Source organism: Capra hircus, chromosome 6 (assembly GCF_001704415.2).
Source record: "Capra hircus breed San Clemente chromosome 6, ASM170441v1, whole genome shotgun sequence".
NCBI classification, from domain to species: Eukaryota; Metazoa; Chordata; class Mammalia; order Artiodactyla; family Bovidae; genus Capra; species Capra hircus.
Genome location: NC_030813.1, coordinates 6,916,267 through 6,941,016, shown reverse-complemented (window position 1 = coordinate 6,941,016; position 24,750 = coordinate 6,916,267). Strand labels below are relative to the sequence as shown.

The 24,750-nt window shown below is 43.9% G+C and overlaps 1 protein-coding gene across 2 annotated transcripts in view; it reads right to left on the bottom strand.

Moving 5' to 3' along the window:
* Positions 1–24,396, bottom strand: part of SEC24D (SEC24 homolog D, COPII coat complex component) — a 115,940-nt gene extending 91,544 nt beyond the window's left edge. The window contains exons 1-6 of one of the 2 annotated variants that reach the window (XM_018049180.1): positions 24,133–24,396; positions 21,760–21,918; positions 12,210–12,339; positions 6,613–6,761; positions 5,066–5,341; positions 4,674–4,804 (exon numbers count right to left, since the gene is read on the bottom strand). In XM_018049180.1, the coding sequence (XP_017904669.1) occupies positions 4,674–4,804; positions 5,066–5,341; positions 6,613–6,761; positions 12,210–12,339; positions 21,760–21,877 (804 nt within the window). In that variant the 5' untranslated portion in view covers positions 21,878–21,918; positions 24,133–24,396. The remainder of the gene's footprint in view (positions 1–4,673; positions 4,805–5,065; positions 5,342–6,612; positions 6,762–12,209; positions 12,340–21,759; positions 21,919–24,132) is intronic. The other variant, XM_018049181.1, reaches the window with a different exon arrangement.

Sequence of the window (24,750 nt, the reverse complement as noted above, 5' to 3'; positions counted from 1 at the left end):
TATATATTCTTTTTCTGATTATTAAAAATAGAGCTTTTATTTAAATCTCACATCCATGTTCTCAGAAAACAGCTTAGACATAAAACACCACAGAGAAATCTCAATAGAGGTTTTGAGTGTGCCTCAGTTCTTAAAGGGTTTCAGCTTGATTGACAGCAACTCCTGATAATGTTAATGCCACTTCAAAGTTTACGGATTTCTTTTTCCTCCAGAAGATGTGCCACTAGAATTACTTTCACACCTCTCTGCTATGAATAGAGTATTTTGCTCTCATAAAATAGTATCAGGAGAGAGAAAAAAAGAAAGTGATTTTCCAGAGATAAACGAACAAGACAGATAAGAGAGGCGAGATACTAAGACGCATGTGTACCGCTAAGGCAGGCTGCTTGAAGCAGAGCCATCTGCACTTTGGCATGGTCAGACAAAGAGGGGGACGGGAAGAGCTCAAATTCTGGATAATCCTCCCGCTGATTAGAGAGCGAGGAAGAGTTTGATGGTTATACCAGTGTCCTCAACTTCAAAAATGTGGATTAAGACCACCATCCGAAAGTGTAGTGAGCCCTCACCTCAGGACTGGCATGCAACAGATCAGAAAATATGATTTCACATCTTTCTTTCCAGAAGGAAGAATTAATTTAGTTAGCAAAAGCATTCCACTTTGGTAATAAGAATATAAACAGGTTCCATATGGCATTTCTATTTCATTACTTTTAAGATAAAAATACTATTGGGCTGACTTGTATGTGTATATTTTAGGAGTCTGAAATAAACCACAACATATACTGCTTATTGCTTTTGTTGTTAACTTTCATTCAACAAATATGTGAGTGCATACTCTGTACTAGGCCCTGTTCTGTGTGTTAGGGACACAGTAGTGAACAAAACCAAATCCTGGACCTCTTGGAGCTGACATTCTAGTTTGGAAGACAGGAGATAAATGCATAAATCAGATACACCCTATGTGAGGTCATAAGTGCAATGGATATGAGTGATGTGGATAAGGGTGCAAGTGAGCTCAGGGATGAGCAAAAAGGATGTGAAGGAAACACAGAACTGAGCCATGCTCTGCATCTATGTTGGGGAAGAGATCTAGGCAGAGGGGACAGCATGTGCAAAGGCCTCGAGGCAGGAGGACATCTGGCTGAGGAATACAAAGGCAGCTGGTGCGATTGACGCAATGCAGAAGAGCAGGGAAGGCCCGGGACAGAACGGGGTGTCTGTGTATATATGCAGCTAGGTCACGGTACCCAGTCACAAACACCAATCCAGATCTTGCTGTGAAGGTATTTTTTTAAAATATATGATTAGAATTTAATCAGTAGACTTTGAGTGAAGCAGTGGGTGGGCCTCATTCAACCTGTTGAAGGATGAAGAGAAAAACAGCAAGGTCCCCGGAGGAAGAGAGAATTTTGCCTCCAGACACCTTCAGACTCCAGCTGCAACATCAGCTCTTCCTGTGTCTCCAGCATGCTGGCCAGCCCACCAGCTTTTGGTCTTGCCAGTCCCTGACAATCAAGCAAACCAATTCTTTAAATTTATTTCCATATAGAGACATATATCCTAGTGGTTGTTTTTTGTTTTTGAGAACTCTAATATAGTGGACATTTTCTGGGAGGCTATTCTTGAAAGGCCGTAGGGATGGATTCCCGGGCACAAGTGGAGGCAACGGCCTTGGTTCATAGTATGGACAAGCTTATTCACACAAACAGCGGGAAGAGGGGCAAACGGGCACAGACCCGTGGAGATGTGGAAATGAAGCATGCAGAGGGTCTCTTTGCATTTCTTCTATTTTCTCAGAAGCAAGGTGATTATTAAAGAGTCAGAATAGGGAAAAGTAGTATCAGAAGTTTCAAGACAGAAGAAATGACAGTCATCCAGAGAAATGTAAGGGGGTCAGTTGAGGTGGGTGATGGTATCCAAACTTGCTGCACATTTGAAAAACCCCAAGGTCCAGTACAAATAAATCATAACGTGGGGGGCTGGGAGCAAGGCATCAGTGATTTCATATATTTCACCAGTTAGTATTACACACAGTCAGGTTTTAGAAAAACACAACTAAATGTTCACTTGCTTAGTGGTTATGAATTCAAAGTGAGACCAGTAAGCATGGCATACATCTTTCTCGAGTTGTCTTCACCTAACCAGAGTAGGTGGAAAGTTAGTTTAACAACACATGGGAATTTTCTAGATGAATCCAGTGGAGGGAGGGGGCAAAGGAATTCAGAGCAGAAGATGCAAGGGACAGATTTCTAATTATGGATCGCGAAATCTAAGCTGCCTAAGAGAAGTGAGAAGATGAAGGTGATGGGAATCAAGAAAAAGTGGTAGACTGTAAATCCTGGGGGGTGAAGTGTTATGGGAGTTTGAGTCCTAAAGGGAACGCGCTGGAAAGAGAAGAGGCAGTGGTTGCAGGATGGGATGTTTTCAGCTGAGACTCTGAAGGTACACGGTCATTGGCAATGACAGAATGGTAAGACCAGATGCGGGGCATACGAAAAGCACGTCGGAAGAAAGAAAGATCAAGAACTGAGAGGCACTGGAGACGGAAGAGTCTACAGACGGATGATAAAATGGCCAATACCTGTAACAGAAACAGTACTGGAGAGATTAACAACAAACTGGGTGTCAAAAGCATCAGAGAATGAAGAAACGACCTAGAGAGTCTGCAGATGCTACATACAAGCAGAGAAATAAGAAGATAAACTGTAAATCACATAAATACATGATACTTCAAGTGGAATAATTTAATATTGGCTTGGCCAAAAAGTTCGTTTGGGTTTTTCCATACTATCATATAGGAACACGTGAATGAACATTTTGGCCAACCCAATATTAAGCTAGAAAGTAATGGCTGGAAATATGTTCATCAATAAGGGCACTGCATATGGGGCTTTCCCAGGGCTCAGAAGGTGGAGTCTGCCGGCAAAGCAGGAGATGCAAGTTTAGCCCCTGGGTTGGGAAGATCCCCTGGAGAAGGAAATGGTTGCCCACTCCAATGTTCTTGCCTGGAGAGTTCCATGGACAGAGGAGCCTGGTGGGCTACAGCCCACGGGGTCACAAAAGAATCGAACACAACTCACTGACTAAAGAACAAAAACACTGCATACAGCAGAATTTATCAAATTTGAGAATTTTGAGAGATGTGCTTATTCTAGACCATCTGGTGGACCCTAAAGGGAATCACACGAAACTTATGAGAGGCACAAGCAGTTTTGAGATTGACACCTGGAGGGAAAGACACAGAGACGAGGGAAAGGTGATGTAACCACAGAGGCAAGGACTGGAATGATGAGACGACAAGCCAAAGAATGAAGAGACAAGAACAGGCTCTCTCACGGAGCTTCCGGAGGGAGCAGAGCCCTGCCTACACGCTGACTTCAGACGTACCACCTTCAGAACTCAAAGACAAGAGAGTTCTGTCGCTTTAAGCTACCGAGTTCATGGTACTCGGCTACAGCAACCACAGAAAATGCAGACCATCCTAGACCATTCAGACTCCAGCCGAGCCTCTAGCTGACCTCACGTGCACAAAGCAAGCCCAACCAAAATCAGTCAGATCCAGCCCCGATTAGCAAACCTGCCCAGACTCATGAGCATTAATAAATAGTGCTTCTGAGCTACTAAGTTTTCTGATGATTTGTTAATACAAAAGTTCAGTTATAAATAATATAAAATATAAACATAATCTCTCTTAGTGCTCTTTAGTCTCTTTCTAAATTTTTCTACTCGTGTTTATAACACCACTTCAAAGATGAAAGCTAACTGTAAACAATTTCATTGTTACTCCAAAGGAGTTTACATCCCTGCTCACAGCCATAAGACGTCCAGTTTCTGAGGCAAACATTTATATCCCTCCGCCACTGACGTCAGGCTTTGATATATGACTTGCTTCAGCCAAGGACATGTGAGTGATTTTGATACACCTGACTGGAAGCTTTAAGAGCTATTGCACCTTTTAGCCAGTCTTCCTCCTTTTCATGATATACATGTCCCCAGTAGGGATGCCCCTTCACTTTGGATTCTGGAGTGATAAGGGCATGCGGAGCAGAATCTAAAATCAAACTGCAGCTAATGCAGCTTACAGGTAACCTAGGTGATACATAAATCTTTGTGGATGTAAGCTAAATTGAGGACTATTTGATATGCAGACTAAACCTAATAAAGCTGACTGATAACAGTTGCTGAAGAGTACTCTTCTAAAGAAAATCACTTCGGTGGAGGAGAGTAAGTTATAGCTGTAATTTTATTTAAAGCAGTTTTTAAAAATATGTAAAATACTTTGTACTTTCACTCCTATGGGTATCCTGAAAGGATCTTTTAGTTTCTGAAAATAGCATTTTTATATAGAATATATTCTTACCACAAATGAATCATTAAATATCAATAAATACTGCTGACATACATGAGAATAAACATCAGGGGATCCTGCCAAGATTACATGATACCACACAAGCCCACACAGGCTGCCCCTCTCATGGAGACCTCTGGTATACCATGACGCGCCCTCCCCAGCCCGTACATCCACAGAGGGAAGCGAGCCTCACCCACGTGGGTGATGGGTATTGTGCTTGGACGATAAAGGACAGGGTAAACGCTGACAGACTGAAGAGCTTCTGAGAACAGTGAATGAAGAGTGGGTTCTCCGTGAGGGAGACGGAGAGCAGAGCACTTACTGGGCTGGGAACGGAGTCGGGATCCAGCTTCTTCTGGGGCTGTGGTGGGCCAGCCATCTGCGCAGGCCCTCCCGGGAAGCCTCCCGGGTAGGAGAGCTGTGCACCTGCCACTGGGGGCCCGTAGTTGGCTGCTTGGAAGAAAATTTAAAAAGAAGTGACTACAACCCCAAAACGCAGACGGAGGGCTCACTGATAATACTATGCTGTTCAGCCAAGCATGCCGCATTTCTCGTATTAAATAAGGCAGAGAATTAAAAACAAACATCTACAGTTCCCCTCTTCTTTTCACTGGTTACACTATTCAAAAATAATGAGGGATAGATGTCTAGTAACATAGGAACAAACCTGATTCCCAATTAAGGGTACCCCCAGGTAACCCGAGGCGACCTTACCCTGCTGTGCAGGATATCCAGGGCCCAGTTTCTGTCCTGGGAGAGGTGCGGGCTGGTACTGGGTGTTCGGAGGAGCAGGCCCAGGGAGCCCATCTGGTCTGTGCGTTGATGGAGGCAAGGCTGAGACACCGGGACCGTTTAGCGCAGTGGGCGGTGGGGGCAGAATCTGAGATCCAGGCTGCAAGATGGACGGCTGTGGAGGCTGTGGAGGCCCCTGGAATGACGCTGCTGACACAGGGCCAGGCGGGCCCTGACTCGGGGGGGCCACCCCTGAACCTAGGCAAAACCAGAAGACCGGCCCAGCTAAATACCACACTCTGAAACTCTTTCACTTCTACCATATATATACAACAGGGACACTCCTTTTCCTGAGTAAAGCAAGAAGGCACTCTTACAAGTCAATTTTTCCCCCCACAAGAAGAAATCATCATTTGGAAAGTAACACAAATCCTATTTGGGGTATTTTATACAAGTGAAGAATTTTTAAAGAGCTACATTTATAATGATGGAAAATTAGAGGGATAAATTTTAACTCAGTTGCATCCACTTTTCATGACACATGGCATTAATTATCGTGAAAAGTGGACTGGAAGCGTGGCGTGCTGCAGTCCATGGGGTCACAAAGAGTAGGACACGACTGAGCAACTGAACTTTGTCTGGTACAGAGTATAGAAAATCATACAGAAGAAAAAAATTTTTTACATAACAAGCATTATTTACGCAGGTCAATAAGTTATTTGCATCCTGTGCTTGACTTGATAGAATGGATTTTGGAAGTAGGAAGAAGTAACGAAGGAAAAGGGACTGGCAACTAAAATTCTATCCAGTCATATTTGAAATTGTAGAACCAGATTATTTTTTCCTTTCTCTGATTATGTGAAACTGAGTTGCTGCTTTGAAGATTTGTCCATTTTGAAACCAGTAAAAGGAACTATTCTGAGGGGAGTTTTACTGATACTTTTAAGAAACTAACTATAAGTAATGAAAACATTTGTCATCAAGATCAATGGCTGACCCTGCAGCTGTCACAGTGAACATGTCCATGGCTCCTAAAATAGACAGCATTTCCACTGATGTACATCTCAGTACTGTAACTGTCTTCTATATTATTCTTTTCTGCCTCACAGCATCTGAGCTTCCATTCCTCCCAAGATCTAAATGCAGAATTTAAAATGCACTGTGAAACGAAGAGTATTATATTTTTGATTTGTGGGCCTCATAATAAACACAGGGTTAAAACTTACATTTCTTAAAGTAATTTCACTGTTTTAATGTTTATTTGTGAAGTCAGTTTGTTTGTTTTTTGGGGGGGGTGTAGTGTTGAATATAAGGCATTCTGTGGGTCCTTCACTTACCTTGAAATAAATGGCAGCATGATTTGGAAAAAAAAAAATTACTGCCATACAAAATACAGATAATTTATATGAAAATGTCCAAAATTAGTTCAATATGGTATACCAGAGATATGTCTATTTTGAATCTGAGGAAAAAGTTTCTTACTAAAAAAAGTTTCTTACTAAAATACTCATGAAAAATGAAATTGTTACCATAGCTGTTAACGTGCATAGCATTGAGCTGACTGCCCAGCTGGGTGATGGACGAAGCAGACCCTGGACTTGGATATGACGACTGCGTTGAGGGCGAGTATGGTGGGTAGGAGGGGGCCGCACTGTTGACAGGTGGAGGGCCAGGAAATCTGAGAGAGAAAAGGGGTGTTAATGTCACATGCAAATGACATACAACAACTTGCAAAGTTAAATCAGCCCGTCTAGTGGGCACTAGGAAAATGACATCTTTATCCTCGACATGAGCTCAAAATCAATCGTGTAGCACCATCCCATATTTATGGTCACATGCTAAAGCTATCAAGACACTTAGCCAAAAAAAAAAAAATTCTAATGGTAATCACTTAACAAGTTTTGGAAATCAATCTAGGAAGCTGAGTCCATTAGAAATAATCTATACTAGGCTTAATGATCAATAGGACAGGAACCAAGAAAACTGAAATGCTTTGTTTGTTAACTGTATCTTTATGATCACTTAGAACTAAGTTTTTGAGAACTGTGTTAAAGATGTGCTTTGTAAATCCATTGCTTCATAAAAAGAAATCATTTCTCTTTTTTTTTTAATTATGCTCTTTGTCTTTTTCTGAAAACTCATAACATGAAACACTTGCACACAGGCAGAATGCGCAATGCTATGGAACGTATTAGTGACTGTGGTGCGAGGTCCAGTAACAGGGTTTGGGCTAACCAGAGAAGGCGGGCAGTATTAGTCACTCTTTCAAGAAAAAACATTTCCCCAACATGTTCAGAAATATTTCATAGATGTTAACAATATTTTTAAAATATAAAATCCTGTGAATCACTTTCAGAGATAGTACAGATAGGATGAAATACGTTTCAAACAGAAGTAGGACAAGCACCCTCAAGTATTTTTTAACAGAAGGTTAATAAAGATTTAAAATACAGAATGAGAGACTAAACAACCATTAGCTATTATTTTTGACCCATAAATGCCAATTTATCATTCATTGCCTAATACGTATCCTAGGAGTCAGGCATCAGAAATTCACAAATTAAAAAAAAAAAAGAAATTCACAATTTTTTTTTCTGATCAACCTCTTAAACAGATTGGATTTTTTAAATTAATTAATTAATTTAATTGGAGGATGATTACAATATTGTGGTGGTTTTGCCATATGTCAACATGAATCAGTCAAGCAATATTATCAACTGAAAAGTAAAAATAAAATAGGATGGAAAGGATAACTTTTATTAAATAACTTTTTAATAAAAATATTTTAAAAGCTCTGACATACATATGAAAAGATTACCAAAACATCTTAAACATACAAAGTGGTTTAGTATTTTTCAAGTTTCCTTACTTTTCAAAATTAGTTTATTCAAGGCCCTGTGGATCTCAGAGCTTTGGTGAGAATCCAGGCCCCTGATTCCTAACCTAAAGACTTGCTGTGTGAGCTGGGACAAGCCACATAATTCCTCGTAGCTCTCAGTTTTCAATCCAGAAAAATGGAATGGTCCCTTTCCTGCTCTGAATATAATGTGGTTAGAATTAAAAATCATACAGATCTAAGTATTTGTCATTGATTACTCCATTTAGCATGTTTCTTGGGTAAGAAACATTCAATTACTTTTTTTTTGCAAAAATGAATTCTATTTCTATATACTTGCAACAAACAATGAGGAAGTGAAAGTTTAAAATACATCATTTATAATACCATTGAAAAACATACAATGTTGGCAATGAATTTAACCAAATAACTGTAAAACCTTTATATGAGAAGATATAAATTATTGCTAAGAGAAATTAAACTAGACTTAAATAGAGGAATATACTTGTTTATGAATCAAAAGATTCAAAGTTATTAAGATATCAATCCTTTTCAAGTTAAATCTATAATTTAACACAATTATAATGAAAATTAGAAAAGCTCCAACTACATATTTTAATTAACTGTTTCATTGAATGTCAGAAGAAAGAACTATAAAGAATTATAACCTGAGGATTAATAAACTATCAGAAGTGAGCCTCGGTTTCACCCCAAACCTCTCAAGAGATGACTCAGCTGTCCATGGTCTGGTGAACCTCAAAACATTTTTCATCTTCAAGTTAACAACAAACTGCCTAAGAAGTGAGTGACATGCTGAAGTTTGTTAGAATCTGGAGGTAAGGTACCAAATTTTTCAAGATAGCTGCTGCTACTCCTGATAAAAAATCTAGACTTTTAAATACTAAGCCCACTGAATAAAATAAAAGCTCTGCCAAATCGTCATTGCTTCACACATACACACAAAAAAGAAAAAGAAAACAACTATGTGTTCCTCTTTACTTTTCCACTGAAACCAATTTCTTGGTAGATTCACCCTAATAATAGCTTCAATTTGGGAAGACAAGTCTCCTTCCCACCTTCCTGCTCACGTAATTCCCCATTTCTTGGGTCAAAACAGAACACTTACAATTAAATTTTCTCTTAATAATTAAAAAATGGAACTTTAGGTCATAGATTTTATATAAGAAATTAATCCCACCCACCAGTAACACACTGTAGATAACTTTAATACCATTTACAATTTTAAGACATTTATTCTGCCTTAGCCAAGATAAAAAAGCCAAATGACTAGGTATGATTTTTAAGTTTTAGGAAACGTTGAAATAGCAATATTTAAAAATAAAAATTATGATTTTAAAATTTAAATCAGCATAATGACTCTGAATTGATCACATCTTTATTCAACAGTTTAGATGTGGTAAAAAATGAAAAGACTTCTAGGATGGGTCCTCTCAGGACAAATGACTCCTTGAAGTGCTATAATCATCACAAAAAGGCCACGTGTGACCTTTGCTTTCTGACAACCCCTGTCATCAGGCTGGAATGACTCACCAGCATGGTCACTGGGCCCTTTGCCCTGCACTGAACTGCAGACACAGAGATGCATCCTATGAGGCTAGGGAGTCTCACCACAAAGGCTCAGCCTGAACACCAGATCTCTCCTTTTTTTTAACTTTTTAGTTTGTGTTAGGGTATAGCTGATGAACAAAGTTGTGATAGTTTCAGGTGAACAGCAAAGGGACTCAGCCACACATAAACATGTATCCCTTCTCCCCCAAACTACTCCCCTATCCAGGCTGTCACATAACAGGGAGCAGAGTTCCCTGTTGTATACAGTAGGCCCTTCTTTGGTTATCCATGTACAGCAGTGCGTATATGTCAATCCCAAACTCCCTACCTATCTCTTACCCCCATCTTCCCCCCTCATCAACCACAAATTCAGTCTCGATAGCTCCATTTCCAACGTTTAATTCAGTTTAAGCTGAAGCAATTGAACAGTACAGGAGGAGAAAGAGATGGGGCAAAATCTGTCAGTGTCTCCCTAGAAATCACGATATAGGCAGATTCCTCAACTGAGCTGTGATAGGCAGCTACACTGAGCTAGCAGGCAGGCAAACAACAGACCAGAGGCTCTGCAAGCCCAGTGAACTGGTGTCGATTACGGCCAACGCACATTGCCTTTCATGGGCGCTGTGCACTGTGCGAGGCTCTCTGCATGGACTAATGACCAAAATCCTCACCAGCACATCTTTACTGTTGCACCTGTGATGAGGAAACCAAGGCACACAGAGGCAGAGTAACTTGTCCAGCCAGAACTGCCTGAGCCACGAGTATCACACACGCCCGACCCTACCGTCTCTGCTCCTCATCACTGAGGCAGAGGCCGTGCAGAGCACGCAGCCACACAGCCAAGATGGTTCTGATGGCCAAGTCCGTGACTTACCTGGGCTTCCCTAGTGGCTCAGAGGAGACCAGGCCCAATCCCTGGGTCGGAAAGATCCCCAGGGGAGGAGAACGGCAACCCACTCCAGCATTCTTGCCTGGAGAATTCCATGGACAGAGGAGTCCGGGGGGCTACAGTCCACGGGGTTGCAAAGTGTCAGACACGACTGTGACTAACACACACACACACAAGCAACCTAACTGAAGCAAAACAAAAGTTCAAAGCAATCTAGGCCATTTCTGGTGACTCAAATTTTAACTTCAAAGTGGCTGTTCTATTTTTGCATTTCTTTTAAAAAATAATCTGACCTGCCTGACAGTTCACAGCAATGTACTTCTCCAGAACTTCTCCCCTATATTCAGGACTGAGAATTCTATTTCCTCATTTTACTAGTGAGGCAAATGAGATCTAGAGGCCTAGGAATGTCACCAGCATCACAAGGGTAATGAACCAGAGGTAGCATCTGGGTTCAACCTTCGCGTCCTCCCCTCAGGCCCCACAGCCACACTGTTGAGACGAGGGGCCGGAGGGGCGTGTCCTGAACTGGGGCCTTGGACTTCATGCTCCTTGTTCAAAGCACAATCCCATGGAAACCAAATTACTTAGACTCACTCATTCAGTGATCCCTACAATAACCTTCACTGGATCTCAGAGCTACCATTTCAATGGAAAATGTTATCAGAACAAGAACCAGGAGATGACAGCCTCATGAATGCCCTGTCAGTAACGATTTAAAATGTGCCAGAGGGGGTTTCCCCATCAACAGGGACTAGGTCTCCTCGAAAGGGTAACCCAAGGACCTCACCATCGGCAGGGTCCAGAGCCCTCCAGAGGGCCCCCTCCCCTGCCAACCCCAACCCTGCAGCCTGACAACCTAGGGAAGGAACCTGGGAAACAAAGCCTCTGGGTAAGCCTTGGATAAATGCCAACATAAACACTATCTACTGCTTAGCACTGGGATTCTCAACAGTGACACCTCACAGGACACACGACAACGGGATTCCAGCCGGGAAGGTGTAAGGTGGGTTCCCCCCACAGGGCCCAGTCCCAAGGGGCTGCAGGGCTCCCAGCATGTCCCATATCCCACACCCTGGCTTCTCCAGGCCTGCCTCCCACTTCTCGCTTCCTTAATTTACAAACACAAACAGAATGATTTCCCGGGTTGTTTTTAGTATCTCCCTGCCTTTCAAGAGTCCTTCACTGGCATCTGTGTGCCTTCCACATCAAATGTGCAGTCTCCACCACTGGCCGCAATCTGAACTCAGTTCTGTAAAGGATTTAACAGAACAGATGATTTCAAATTTCACTGGAGAATATAAACCACAGACATCTGAAGGAATTAGAGATTCATACAAAACACTAAGATGAATACGGGCTTCCCTGGTGGCTCGGGGGTAAAGAACCAACCTGCGAATCCAGGAGACGTGGGTTCAATCCCTGGATTGGGAAGATCCCCTGGAGAAGTAAACGGCAATCCACTCCAGTATTCCTGCCTGAGAAATCCCATGGACTGAGGAGACTGGCGGATAGAGTCCATGGGTTTGCAGAATCGGACACAACTTAGCAACTGAGCACGCATACACACAAGATGAATATAATTCCAAACGAAAAGCTGCTGACACAAGTCATTTTCATTATTTTTTTTTTAACAGTATCGGTATTTTATCTATTAGTACTAGTATTTTAATGTCCTAACTTTTCTAAGCGCTTTGTTTCCTGACAGTTTCCAATAGATCCTTTCGAGGCATCAAGAGGTCAAAGTTCCAATCGCCAAACCTGCACGTGCAAAAGGGACCTGTGAGACAATTTCAGTGGGTTACACAGATGGGGGTTAGCCTCTAGCTCACCTTTGTGGAGGAGGACCTTGCGCATGAGCTCCGTTCTGGCCAAACTGATGGGGTCCAGGAGGCGGATGGCCCTGAGGCAACATCCCCCCAGGGGGAGCGGCCCCCAGAGGCCCCGCCGGCTTTATCATGCCTGCAAGGGAAGGACAGGAGTTTAGAAGAGTGTGAACGTGCAGGGACAGAGGACATGAAGGTAACAGGTCAAAAATGGAAAGCAGGAGGGGCAGAATGGGTTAGAACAGGGTCTCCTTCACACTTGCTTTCACCAGCAGACTCACCCACGCCAGGCTGCGGCATCATGGTGTGACTGTCACAGTGACGGGAGTGCGGACACCACTTTAACCAGAAACTAAAACCTTTGTGTCTGGTAGAGAGGCACCCCGCTAGAAATGCACCATCACATAAAGACTGCTAGAGCACACAGTGGAATGTGCCCACTGGTATCAGACTGCAAATCGGGGGAGAAAAACAGTATGAGGCCTCACAAAGCATAGTAATTCTAACTACGGGGGGAAAAGGACCTCTGAAAATGCCTGAGTTACAGCATGAGGAAGGTGAATGGAGAATAGCATCTGTTTCTCCCATGGAGCCAGAGTACGGACCTCAGAGTTAATCATTTTTCCAGGATTCCCACGGGCTAGGTGACAAACAGCTCAGGCCTGCTCAAGTCATCTCAGTTTCTCATACAAACTACGAGGCCACACGTGATGAAGATGTTCCCAGCAGTGCCCGTTTTAATTTACAAGCACCTCTTCTGCAACAGAGATCTTTAAAAGTTTCTCTCTAAAACTGTTCTCAAACATTTTTTCTCTCCTTCTTCTAGAGAAATGGTGGTACAGGAGAAAAATCAGTGAGCTTGGGTTAGAGCAGTGTGATGCCCCATCCAGCCACGCTGGGCAAGAAGTTTACCTCTGTGGGCCTCAGCTTCCCCTCACTGCAGAAGGAAAGGTTCAGACTTGATTACTCGTGACACCCCTTTCAGACTTCAGGAAAGAAAAAAGAAAAAGTGTATTTCTTCTGTGTGTTTGTCCCTACTTCCATTCTGCTTGTGTTTGCTCCAGACCATTCAATTTTCCTTCTAAGTTTTATTGGAGTATAGCTGGTTTACTATGCTGTGTTACTTTCAACGGCACAGCAAGGTGAATCGCTTACTACACATACCCCCACTCTTTCTAAGATACTTTCCCCATACAGGCATTACAGGACACAGCAGAGTTCCCTGTGCTGTAGAGCAGATCCCGACTAGTCACCTATTTTACGTGTAGTAGAGTGTATATGCGGACAAGGCACTGGCACCCACTCCAGCACTCCTGCCTGGAAAGTCCCATGGATGGAGGAGCCTGGGGGGCTGCAGTCCATGCGATCGCAAAGAGTCCGACACGACTGAGCGACTTCACTTTCACTTTTCACTTTCCTGCATTGGAGAAGGAAATGGCAACCCCCTCCAGTGTTCTTGCCTGGAGAATCCCAGGGACGGCGGAGCCTGGTGGGCTGCCGTCTCTGGGGTCGCACAGAGTCAGACACGACTGAAGCGACTTAGCAGCAGCAGAGTGTATATGTTAGTCTCGATCCCCCAGTTCACCCCGCCCCTGCCCTGCTTCCTGGTAACCACAAGTTTGCTTTCTCTTACTCGCTTTTCTTTTGACCCCATTCTCCTCTCTGGCACCATCACCAGTGACCTCTTGGCTGCCTTCTGTGAACTCTACCATTTGACCTCACAATGGTATTTCATATTCAACATTTCCTTTCTTCTTTCATCTTCCGAGAAAATTTATTCCCTTAGAGAGTAAGGAAAGTGACGGGATGACCCTACAGTGGCCCAGGAAGAATTTCTTACGTGGTCGTAATAACCCTCTGAAGGGCATGCTCTCAGATGCCTGGGGAATCCAGAATGAAACATAGCCAGTGAGGCAGCACAATTCATGAATAATATTAGTGAAACTTATACAAAGGTTTCTTTTCTTAAAACTGAATTCCTCAAACTTAAGAAGAAATTTCTATTCACCGTCACAGTTTATTTAGGCCATTTTCCATATACCAAGAACAAAAACAACAAATATCATTCTTATTTTTACATACGGTTTATACCTCAAATCCAGCAGAGTTAGAGAAACATGACACTTACAGCCACACAGACTGCAGTCTGAATTCTTCCTGCATCCTTCCTGCATCACTCAACACCTGTGACCCTAAAAAGATACTTTCTTTCAGAACCTAAACTTTTAACACTGTACCATGACAACAGAGCCCCCTGTCTCTGTGGATCATTCTGAGAATTAAACTAGGTAATGGGCATAGGAGCATCCAGAACAATGCCAGATATATAAAAGGAATCTCCCACAAAATCTTAGTTTCCTCACCCTGGTCACACCCTTTGTCCCCTTTTTTTCAAAGATTTATCAATATAGTCTAACAAGATACATATATCATAATTATATGCACTCTTGTATTTTCATTCTTAAAACATTATTTTGGACAAAAATAGGAAATCTACAATACTAGTGCCAATGCAGTAATAATTAAAGGCACTACAAGAATCCAAAGATATTTTCATTCCTTAAATAGGTACGCAAACAGCAGTTTCATCAGCAACCCTCATACAGCATCAAAAACTAGTTCTCAGAGTTACTCACACCCTGGTATTTTCATGTGTACATGAGATGCCTATATTTATAAACCTGTTTCTAAAAACCAAACCAAACCAAAAACAGTTCTTACATACTCAAGCAGAAATGTCTCACACAAATCTTACTAAAAAGATTCTTTCCCTTTTATTTTTGGAAATCAACTCTGTAGCAATGATTCAAATTCATTCTTGTTCAACATACATTCAGTGTGCCTTTAAGGCACGCAGAGCTCTTAGGGAAGAAACAACCATGTAATCAAACAGTTACAGTGCCTGGTAACAAGTGGAAAATGCAGAGGAACTACCTAACACCTCCTATGGGAATCAAGAAAAGTTCAGAAAGGAAGGCCGGCTCAAGCTGAATTCTGAAGAACAGGCGGGAGCTGTCTTAGCACAGAGATAGGACAGGGGGTCCCAAGGCAGGAGGCAAAGCTTAAGTGAAGATCTGAGAGAGTGGGGTGTGATCAGCAAAAGGTGAAGTGTTGACAGACGGTGGGGAATGGCCGGAGCAGAGGCTGTCCAGGTTGGCTGGGGTCAGACTACAAAGTCCCGGGTGCCATTTGGACTCTATTCTCGGGGCAAAGGAAACCAGTATCACTGTTATCTGCACAGTCATAGTCTTCGGTCACATACCTGGCATTTTCATAAGTGATCAGAGATAAAGAGGAATCAGGTTATGAGAATTTCAGTATGAGAACCTTAATAGGAAAGCAAAACCATACCATGAGAAAGGTCTAATTATGCTTATGCCCTCTTGATGAGGGTGAAAGAAGAAAGTGAAAAAGCTTGCTTAAGACTCAACATTCAAAAACTAAGATCATGGCGTCCAGTCCCATCACTTCGTGGCAAATGGATGGAGAGAAAGTGGAAACAGTGACAGACTTTATTTTCTTGGGCTCCAAAATCACTGCAGATGGTGACTGCAGCCATGATATTAAAAGATGTTTGCTCCTTGGAAGAAAAGCTATGACTAACCTAGACAGCACATTAAAAAGCAGAGACATTACTATGCTGACAAAGGTCTGCTTAGTCAAAGCTATGGTTTTTCCAGTAGTCACATATGGATGTGAGAGTTGGACCATAAAGAAGGCTGAGCACCAAAGAACTGATGCTTTCAAATTGTGGAGAAGACTCTTGAGAGTTCCTTGGACAGCAAAGAGATGAAACCAGTCAATCCTAAAGAAAATCGGTCCTGAATATTCACTGGAAGGACTGATGCTGAAGCTGAAGCTCCAATACTTTGCCTACCTTATGTAAAAAGCCAGCTCTCTGGAAAAGACCCTGATGCTGGAAAAGATTGAGGGCAAGAGGAGAAGGGGGTGGCAGAGGATTAGATGGTTAAATGGCATCGCTGACTCAGTGGACATGAGTTTGAGCAAGCTCTAGGAGACAGTGAAGGACAGGGAAGCCTGACGTGCTGCAGTCCATGGGGTTGCAAAGAGTCCGACACGACTGAGTGACTGAACAAAAGCGATGTCCAAAGAAAAATATCTAAAATCATAACCTGCCTTTAATGCAATGACATTTTTTACAGACTAGCTTACGTAATACCAATTCTAATTCCTTTCTGGCTTGCCTTTCCATGTGGTCCTGAGCTGGAAAGATGGAATCTCCAGTTCCTAGACTCCTTACAGACTGGGCTGCCACGTGCCCTAATGACGGCTCCCGGGGAGAAAGGCAACGCTTACTGGATGTCGGCTCCATGACCGCAGCGTCCCAGGCCTGGTTCTCTAACTCTACTATTCTCTTAGCTTCCTGATACCCTTTACAAATGTCTTTCTGCCAGACTGACCTCTGACCAAGACAACATCACAGAAAAGCGTATCTTGGATTTGGCCCTGGATCTGACAAACTGAAACCAAAATTAAAAACCATTTGGGAAAGAAAGAAGTTTATCTAAAATAAACAAACTCCCTATTATATGGGCAGAACCATAATGACTCGTTTCTAAGGTGCTGTGGCTGCTGCTATTCCTACAAAAGCTCACTATTTATTAGAAGCCTCACCACAGCCCCCAGTTCCAGGACGTCAACAGTTCCTGCTGCTCAGCTTCTAGACAAGTGGTCCTCCACCAAGGGTGATGCTGCTCCTGAAGGGACACTTGACAAGGTCTAAGACTTTCGGTCGCTATGGCTTGGGGCCAGGGGTGGGAGCAGGAGCGGGAGCACTGTTATCTGATGATCCGTAGAAGCCACGGATGCTGCTAAAGGCCCTAGGACGCACAGCACAGCCTCCCACACCAAAGAATCAGCTGGCCCCAAATGTCAACAGTGCTGAGGACCCGAAACTCTGCTCCAGAAAGCAGTGTGCCCACTGATTCCCTCCTCACACTCTAATGCGGAATATAAATAAACAATATACGTGACCCTTCCCCGCTTAAGATGCTTCACTGCACCCTTAGAGCCACGGTCAATCTCTTGCAGGTCCTCAAAGGTGCCACCTCTCCAACCCCAGGGACCTGCCTCCCTATGTGGCCGCCCCTCACTCATCTTTCAGGTTCTTCCTTCCAGGAAGATTCCCTTCACCGTAAGCCTTGGTTAGATGCCCCTGATGTGAGCTTCCATCCCACCCTCTACTTCCTCAAAACGGTGTTTCCCCTGCATTGTCACCATCAATTCCCTTAATGCGCGTCCCACTAGACAAGTCTGCACTACAGGACGGAGCCTGGGTTCATTTTATTCATTGCTGCATCGCCACAGGTATTTTGCTCACCCAATAAACCTGCTACATCGTCCCTGCATGGCACTAGCATCACATAATAGGCACAAAGGACAATATGGTATGTAAGAAATAGAAACCAAGCCTTGGCACTGGCCAGATCTATGGCAGAACAGATAGTTCAAGGAACTACAGCTAAGTTCTCTGAGTCCGTCACACACACAAAAAGAGGTACACCAAAAGACTAGAAAAGAAGGTATGTGATGTCTGAAGACAAAGAGATCTAAGGTCATTCAGCACAGAGAAAGATAGGCTAGGGTAACTTAGTGACAGTTTGAAATCATTAAACAAATATACCACAATTTATAGAAGGGTATGTATCCAGACAGAGTCTGATAGCCTGGTATCTGAGAACTGATAAGGAGAAAGAGGTTTAAATTAAAGCATGAAGGATCTAATTCAACAAAATGGTGCTTTGCCACCGGTGAACACCTGAGTACTTTGCTGATGAACACAGCAGCCAGTCGTCCACCCGTTCGTTGAATGAAGGCTGAGTGAGGACCTTCTGAACCGTTCAGGCACATCTGTTACACACAGTGTGGCAATGGGCAGCAAAGCCACACGGGGCTTGGAAAACACAGGAGAAGGTTTATGAATAAGCCTGAGGAAGAACGGGAAGTGGTCAGAAACGTCAGCAAGCCCCACAAGTGAACTGAGTCTGGGGGAGGAGGGCAGGGCACACCCTGTGGGGAGGATGGGGTAGAGGCACTGGCCAGAGGCGCAGACCCGCTTCTGGAGGTGCCAGAAAGGCCTGAAGCGGAAGAAAGTCAGAATTAGATTTGCAGGCTATAAAAGTCCCTCCAACACAGACCACCTGACCTGCCTCCTGAGAAACCTAAATGCAGGTCAGGAAGCGACAGTTAGAACCGGACAAGGAACAACAGACTGGTTCCAAATTAGGAAAGGACTACTTCAAGGCTGTATATTGTCACCCTGCTTATTTAACTTATATGCAGAGTACATCATGCGAAATGTCAGGCTGGATGAATCACAAGCTGGAATCAAGATTGCCAGGAGAAATATCAATAACCTCAGATATGCAGATGACACCACTCTTATGGCAGAAAGGGAAGAGGAAATGAAGAGCCTCTTGATGAAAGTGAAAGAAGAGAGTGAACAGCTATTAAAAAACCGAGACATTACTTTGCCAACAAAGGTCTACCTAGTCAAAGCTATGGTTTTTCCAGTAGTCATGTATGGATGTGAGAGTTAGACTATAAAGAAAGCTGAGTGCCAAAGAATTGATCCTTTTGAACTGTGGTGTTGGAGAAGACTCTTGAGAGTCCCCTGGACTGCAAGAAAATCAAACCAGTCAATTGTAAAGAAAATCAGTCTGGAATTTTCATTGGAAGGACTAATGCTGAAGCTGAAACTCCAATACTTTGGCCACCTGATGAGAACTGACTCACTGGAAAAGGCCCTGAAGCTGGGAAAGACTGAAGGCAGGAGCTGAAGGGGAAGACGGAGGATGAGATCGTTGGATGGCTTTACCGACTCAACAGACATGAATGAGTCTGAACAAGCTCCAGGAGTTGGTGATGGACAGGGAGGCCTGGCGTGCTGCAGCCCACGGGTTCTCAAAGAGTCGGACACGAGGGACCAACTGAATGAATGGGACAGGACTGGACTGTTTGGAGAAAGGCTGGAGAGAGGATGTGGTTAGGAGACAACGTTAGTCATCCAGGTGAGAGGCGGATGGCTGGAGCAAGAATAGTGACTACTGGGTAGAAAGGAGGAAGCAGGGAGGAAAGATTTATAATGGCCCCCAAAAGAATTTGGATTATAGAAGGTAAAAAGAGGGACCTTTTAAAACAGTGAAAAGTTCTAATTTAGGTAGCTGAATGAATGATAGCTGCTCGGTGAGTATGGAATGTCAGAAAAAACATGCTTCATGAAAAAATATACTGTGTTATTTTGGACATGATGAGTTTGATATACCCACGTAAACAGGCTGGCCACTGAAAATACAGATCTGGAGCTTAGGAAAGTCATCTGGGCTGGAGGAAAAGATCTGAGAGACTAGCCCTTCATATGGAATAATACAGTTAAGGGAAAAATCTACAGACAGGGAAAGAAGGGTGAAGCCAGAACAAAGAAGCAGAATCAGCACCACTTAAGGGTCATGTGGGGAAGTGGGAAGCCCTTAGAGGAGCTGTCCAGAAAGCCACTAAGAAAACTAACAAAGGACAGTGTCACTGAAACCAAAGGAGAAAAGAGTTTTGTACAAATAAAAGCAGTAAACGGTGTCAAATTCAAGAGCACAAGACAGTGTCTACTGCCTTTGGTAACAGGAGGTCACCAACAACCCTAGGCGGAGAAGGGGAAGGGTGGACGGGGCCCAGGCTATGGAGCAGAGGATACGCTGAGCCGTGGAGGGCTGCGAGGCAAGGATGGGGCGTGAGGGAGGGGACTGAGGACTTGTTTAAGAGATGGCTGTGAAGAGGAGGAGGAAAAGTGAGTAACACTGAATGTTTTACTTAGGTGTCTGTTCGAGTTTGCTGTTTGTTTTCTCAAAGGACTGCAGTGTGAATCCCAGTTACACCACCAGCTCTGTACCTTGGATAAATCATGGTATTTCAGACATCCAGTTTTCTTAGCTGCAAAATAGGGCTAATAATCTACTGAACAGCACTGAATGACAGTTAAAGAAAATTATACATATAATTCTTTTAGGACCAGTTTACAATATATGGTAAGCATTCAAAAAAAAAAAGTGATGCATAATTATCATTATATATAAATGCTGAGGGGGAATGAACCACCAGACAGAAAAGAAATTGGAGAAAGATGGGTGAAATGGTTCCTACAGGACCCAGATCAAGAAATGTTATGGGGAGGACTGAACCTGGACAAGATGATGATGCCTCACCTGGAGGTTTTTAAAACCTGGACTAAGTCAGAAGAGCGACTTCCCACAGGAAATTCAGTCTCACAGCATCTTCTGCTGCAACTGTGCGTGGCTGCTACCATCAAGCCTGCCTAGAGGCTTTCCTCACCCCTGGCTGACTCTGCACTCCACACAAGCTACCCAGCAAGGCCTGGATCCTATATGCCTGGGTTAGTCCTAGTAAACCGCCAGAGATACTCAATTATTTATACACATCCAGTTCCAAGAACTGTCTTTCACAAATATTTTTAGGGAATCTGGGGTTCCCTAAATCTGAAACAAGCTATTATTAGCCTCCCTACTGACCCTGAAACCTGGCCCCTCAGGGCAGCCCCTTGAAAATGGGAGGTGATCTTCTCATGTCAGCTGCCATCAGAGCAACAGGAGTCCCACTCCATGACGCCTTCTCCCACTTCTGCTCCAAACACCAAGATTCCTTGCTGGGTACCAAATTTTAGGGCAACCAATATTATTCAATAATGATTTTAAAACAAGGCCATGTTTTCTTATTATCATCACTGAATAAACTTCAGCATACAAATCTAATGAGATTTTTCCAATATTAGTATATGTATATATTTAACATACATATATTTAGTATATAGTGTATATATATAATTTGTGGGGGTTTTAGTGTTTGTAATAACCTCACACTACAGGTTAATAGCAAGAGCAAGTCTAACAGTAAAAACAAGACACTCAGGAAGTGTCTTGGTTTTCATCTATATGCCAGAAAGAAAATCACCAATACAGTATACTAACACATATATATGGAATTTAGAAAGATGGCAATGACGACCCTGTATGCAAGACAGGAAAAAAGACACAGATGTGTATAACGGACTTTTGGACTCAGAGGGACAGGGAGAGGGTGGGATGATTTGGGAGAATGGCATTCTAACATGTATACTATCATGTAAGAATTGAATCGCCAGTCTATGTCTGACGCAGGATACAGCATGCTTGGGGTTGGTGCATGGGGATGACCCAGAGAGATGTTATGGGGAGGGAGGTGGGAGGGGGGTTCATGTTTGGGAACACATGTAAGAATTAAAGATTTTAAAATTAAAAAATAAAATAAAATAAAGGCAAAGTAGCTGAAAAAATAAAATAAATAAATAAATAAAATAAAAATAAAAAATAAACTCCCTATGCAAAAACCAAAGTGATAAGGTAGGCTTTTCGAAATAATCCTATAAGCTCAAATCACTGCATCGCCTATAATTACCATTCAACTCTTCCAGAGCTGCTCTTTCAGAGTATCTTATGTCTCCGAGCTTGAGATTCAATAATCACACACGCGTCGAGATAATGCACCTTACCTGGTGGAGAACCTGCATGAGATGGGTCCCCATAGTGCCCATAATGCGGTGGAGAAAGGCCAATTCCAGCCTGGGACTGAGAATAGGGAGGTGTAGCCACATAACCTTGCTGGCTCATTATGAAAATATCATTCCAAGGAATAGTTCTATAAAAGAACCCTGTAACAGAAGGAAAAAGACAAAACATCAACACGAGAGTTTGAGTCACTTAATGTCATTAAAAATATAAACACTGTTAATAAATGTTTATGATAGTCTGAAGAAAGGTACAGTTATCAAGTGCACGAGACAGCTTCATATCAAGCAATATCACTTTCCCCTAAAAAGGCTCTAACCACAGCTCTATGGAACTCAGTAACTCACTTCCATAGGCGGAGGCAAATGCACAGGCATTAAATCCTGAATAACAGCTGCCAATCCCTTTCTCACCGTAAGCCCAAACCGTGTCACAGAGAGTCTCTCATAAATGTAATCCTGGTGCCTTTTGTTTCCAGGGCCCTGTTTCAGCATAGAGCATGTCACTGGCAATAACCACATGTCACTGTCTGACCAGCAGACTTGCCAGTAGCCTGCAACTGGATGTTCTGACCTGTGTCATTTTAGTACTATCCTAATTAGTAACTTTAACCAGGCAGTTAGGATAAAGGGGGAAAAAAAGTCCAACAGATACAGTAGAAAATAAGTTGACAATGGACTGATTTTATAAGTCATATATTGATGAAGCCAAGTGGCAGCCTACAACTGTTTGAGAGTTGTCAGTGGTTTCTCAGGCAAAGATGACAGACTTTCTTTCTGATTTAAATACCACACCTCTAAGAATACATGCACATATATTTAAAGAATGAAGGGGAAAAGTCCAATTGCACATGTGTTTAAGCACACACACACAGCTCACAAATACAAGAGACCCATCTTGATTCTGCTACTGCTGCTGCTGCTAAGTCACCTCATTCTACTCAGAACCAAAACATCAACATGTTTTTAAAGCTGGTATTTTCTCCAGGTTTCATAAAAGAAGAGACATTTCACAGAACTAGTCTTAAAAAGAAAAATTATAACAGAAAAAGCTCTGAATCCCAGCAAGAGAAGTGGGTTTACACTACACATCTGCTCATCCTTAGCTGTGTGACAGAATGAGCTGAAGAACCTCTCTGAGCGTCAGTTCTCTCTTACAAAATGAAGCTTCTAAAGCCTTTCCAGCTAAAAAAACAACGGTTCTACAATTTCTTTCCACTTCCTTCACCCAGCATTGGAATATTTTTCCTTTTGCTATTTTACGATGCTATCTTTTAAACTATAAGGTCAGTGAAACTGGCTAAGGTTTGAAACATATTCAGGAAACTGCATTCACTTGGTTTCAATTTCATGTTAAACTATACGATTCCAAAATGAAAGCAACTGAAGTAAAAATACTGTAAGATCACTTTCTTCTCCTTGGAAGGGGAGATCTAAAAAAGAGGATAGGCCCTTGGGTCCACTGCGTTACTGACAACACATCTTCCCTCCTCCCACTTAGCGGAGAGAGACGTGGCAGCCTGAGCTTGGGTCAAGCTCATCCAACCAAGCGCATTTAGGAAGTCAGCAGGAACACACCTACGCAGCAGCCTGTTGCTGAGTGACAGAAAGGAAAGGCAGGGATGTTCACTCCAAAGAGCAGGAAGCAGTCGGGTGCCTCTTCACCGGTCCTGGCAGGAATTTGCTTCCTCACTCAACCCAGTCTGCCACGTCAAACTTCCTCACACTGGAGCACCAAGTTACAGAAATCTGACTCAGCTTCAAGCGGCAACATGGCAGAAAGCCACTTGGCACGAGCAGGCCGAGCCTCAAAATCTGGGATTCCAAGCCCAGGACAACCCCCAGCCCGCTGTCACTCGACTGTTCTCACAGATGCACGTCTTACCCTGGACCCAGCTGGGATTCGGACAAATCAGTTTCACTGTCAGGCTGTCCCGAAGCTTGAAGATACATGTGCCATTATCACAAAATGAGTATTTCCAGCAGTCCCTCCCTCCAAGGAAGGGGAAATTAAGTTGATACGGAGATAAGAACACCGCGGGCAGTAACGCTGGAATACCGTGGCTACTGGGGACCCTAACCTGGGAGTTTCAGCATCCCCAGACACAAAGATAGGGGCGCGGGGGCGGGTAAAAAATGCCCAAGCCCACCCCCCGGTATTAAACTACCCGAAAGGGCTGCAGGAGCAAAGCAGGAGGTCTCCTCCGCTGCCCCGCCAAGGTGAGCATCCCGTCTCTCGCCACCGCCCCACCGCACCCCTGGCCTGGCACCGCACCCCTAGCCTGGCACCGCACCCCGCCACAACTGTGTCTGGCGAAGGGTCCCGCCGCAGCGCAGCCAGGCTGGGCGCGGCATTACCTGCTCGGCGCCCGCCCGCCGCCGGGCCTCCGAGAGCCCGCGCTCTGGCCGCAGTGCCGGCTGCCCGGGTGAGCCCGCTCCCGCGGCGGCCGCTGCTCCCGCCGCGCCGCGCCGCGCCTCGCCTCGCGCCGGCGTCCCCGCAGGCTGGTCTCGCTCGCCGAGTTGCAGCCGGGCTGGGAACTGCCACGTCAAAGCCTCTCCCGGCGGCGCGCCCCCGGCGCCGGGCTCAGACCAGCGGCCGCGCTCCCGGCGGCGCGCGCGCACAGACGCCGGCGGGGCGGGGCGGGGCGGAGGCGGCTCCCGCCGCCCGGCGCGGCGCGCGCGCCGGCTGCGCGTCCTCCTTTTTTTTGCTCTTTTGTCCCCTTCCTGTTTTGTTTGTTGGTTCGTTTCCCTCCAGCAGGTCAAAAATGTTAACGCTGTGGCTAAATTAGAGCCACAGTTTCAGCGTGGATTCCCGTAGGAAGGAGGGAGTTTGTATTGAGGCTACATTCATTCATTCAACAGGTGGCAGGTTCAGCTGTTCATTCAATACGTATTACTTGAGTCATAATAATATTTACTAGTAACAATGATGTTTATGATAATAATATTTACTAGGATATTTGGGGTTCTGCACTG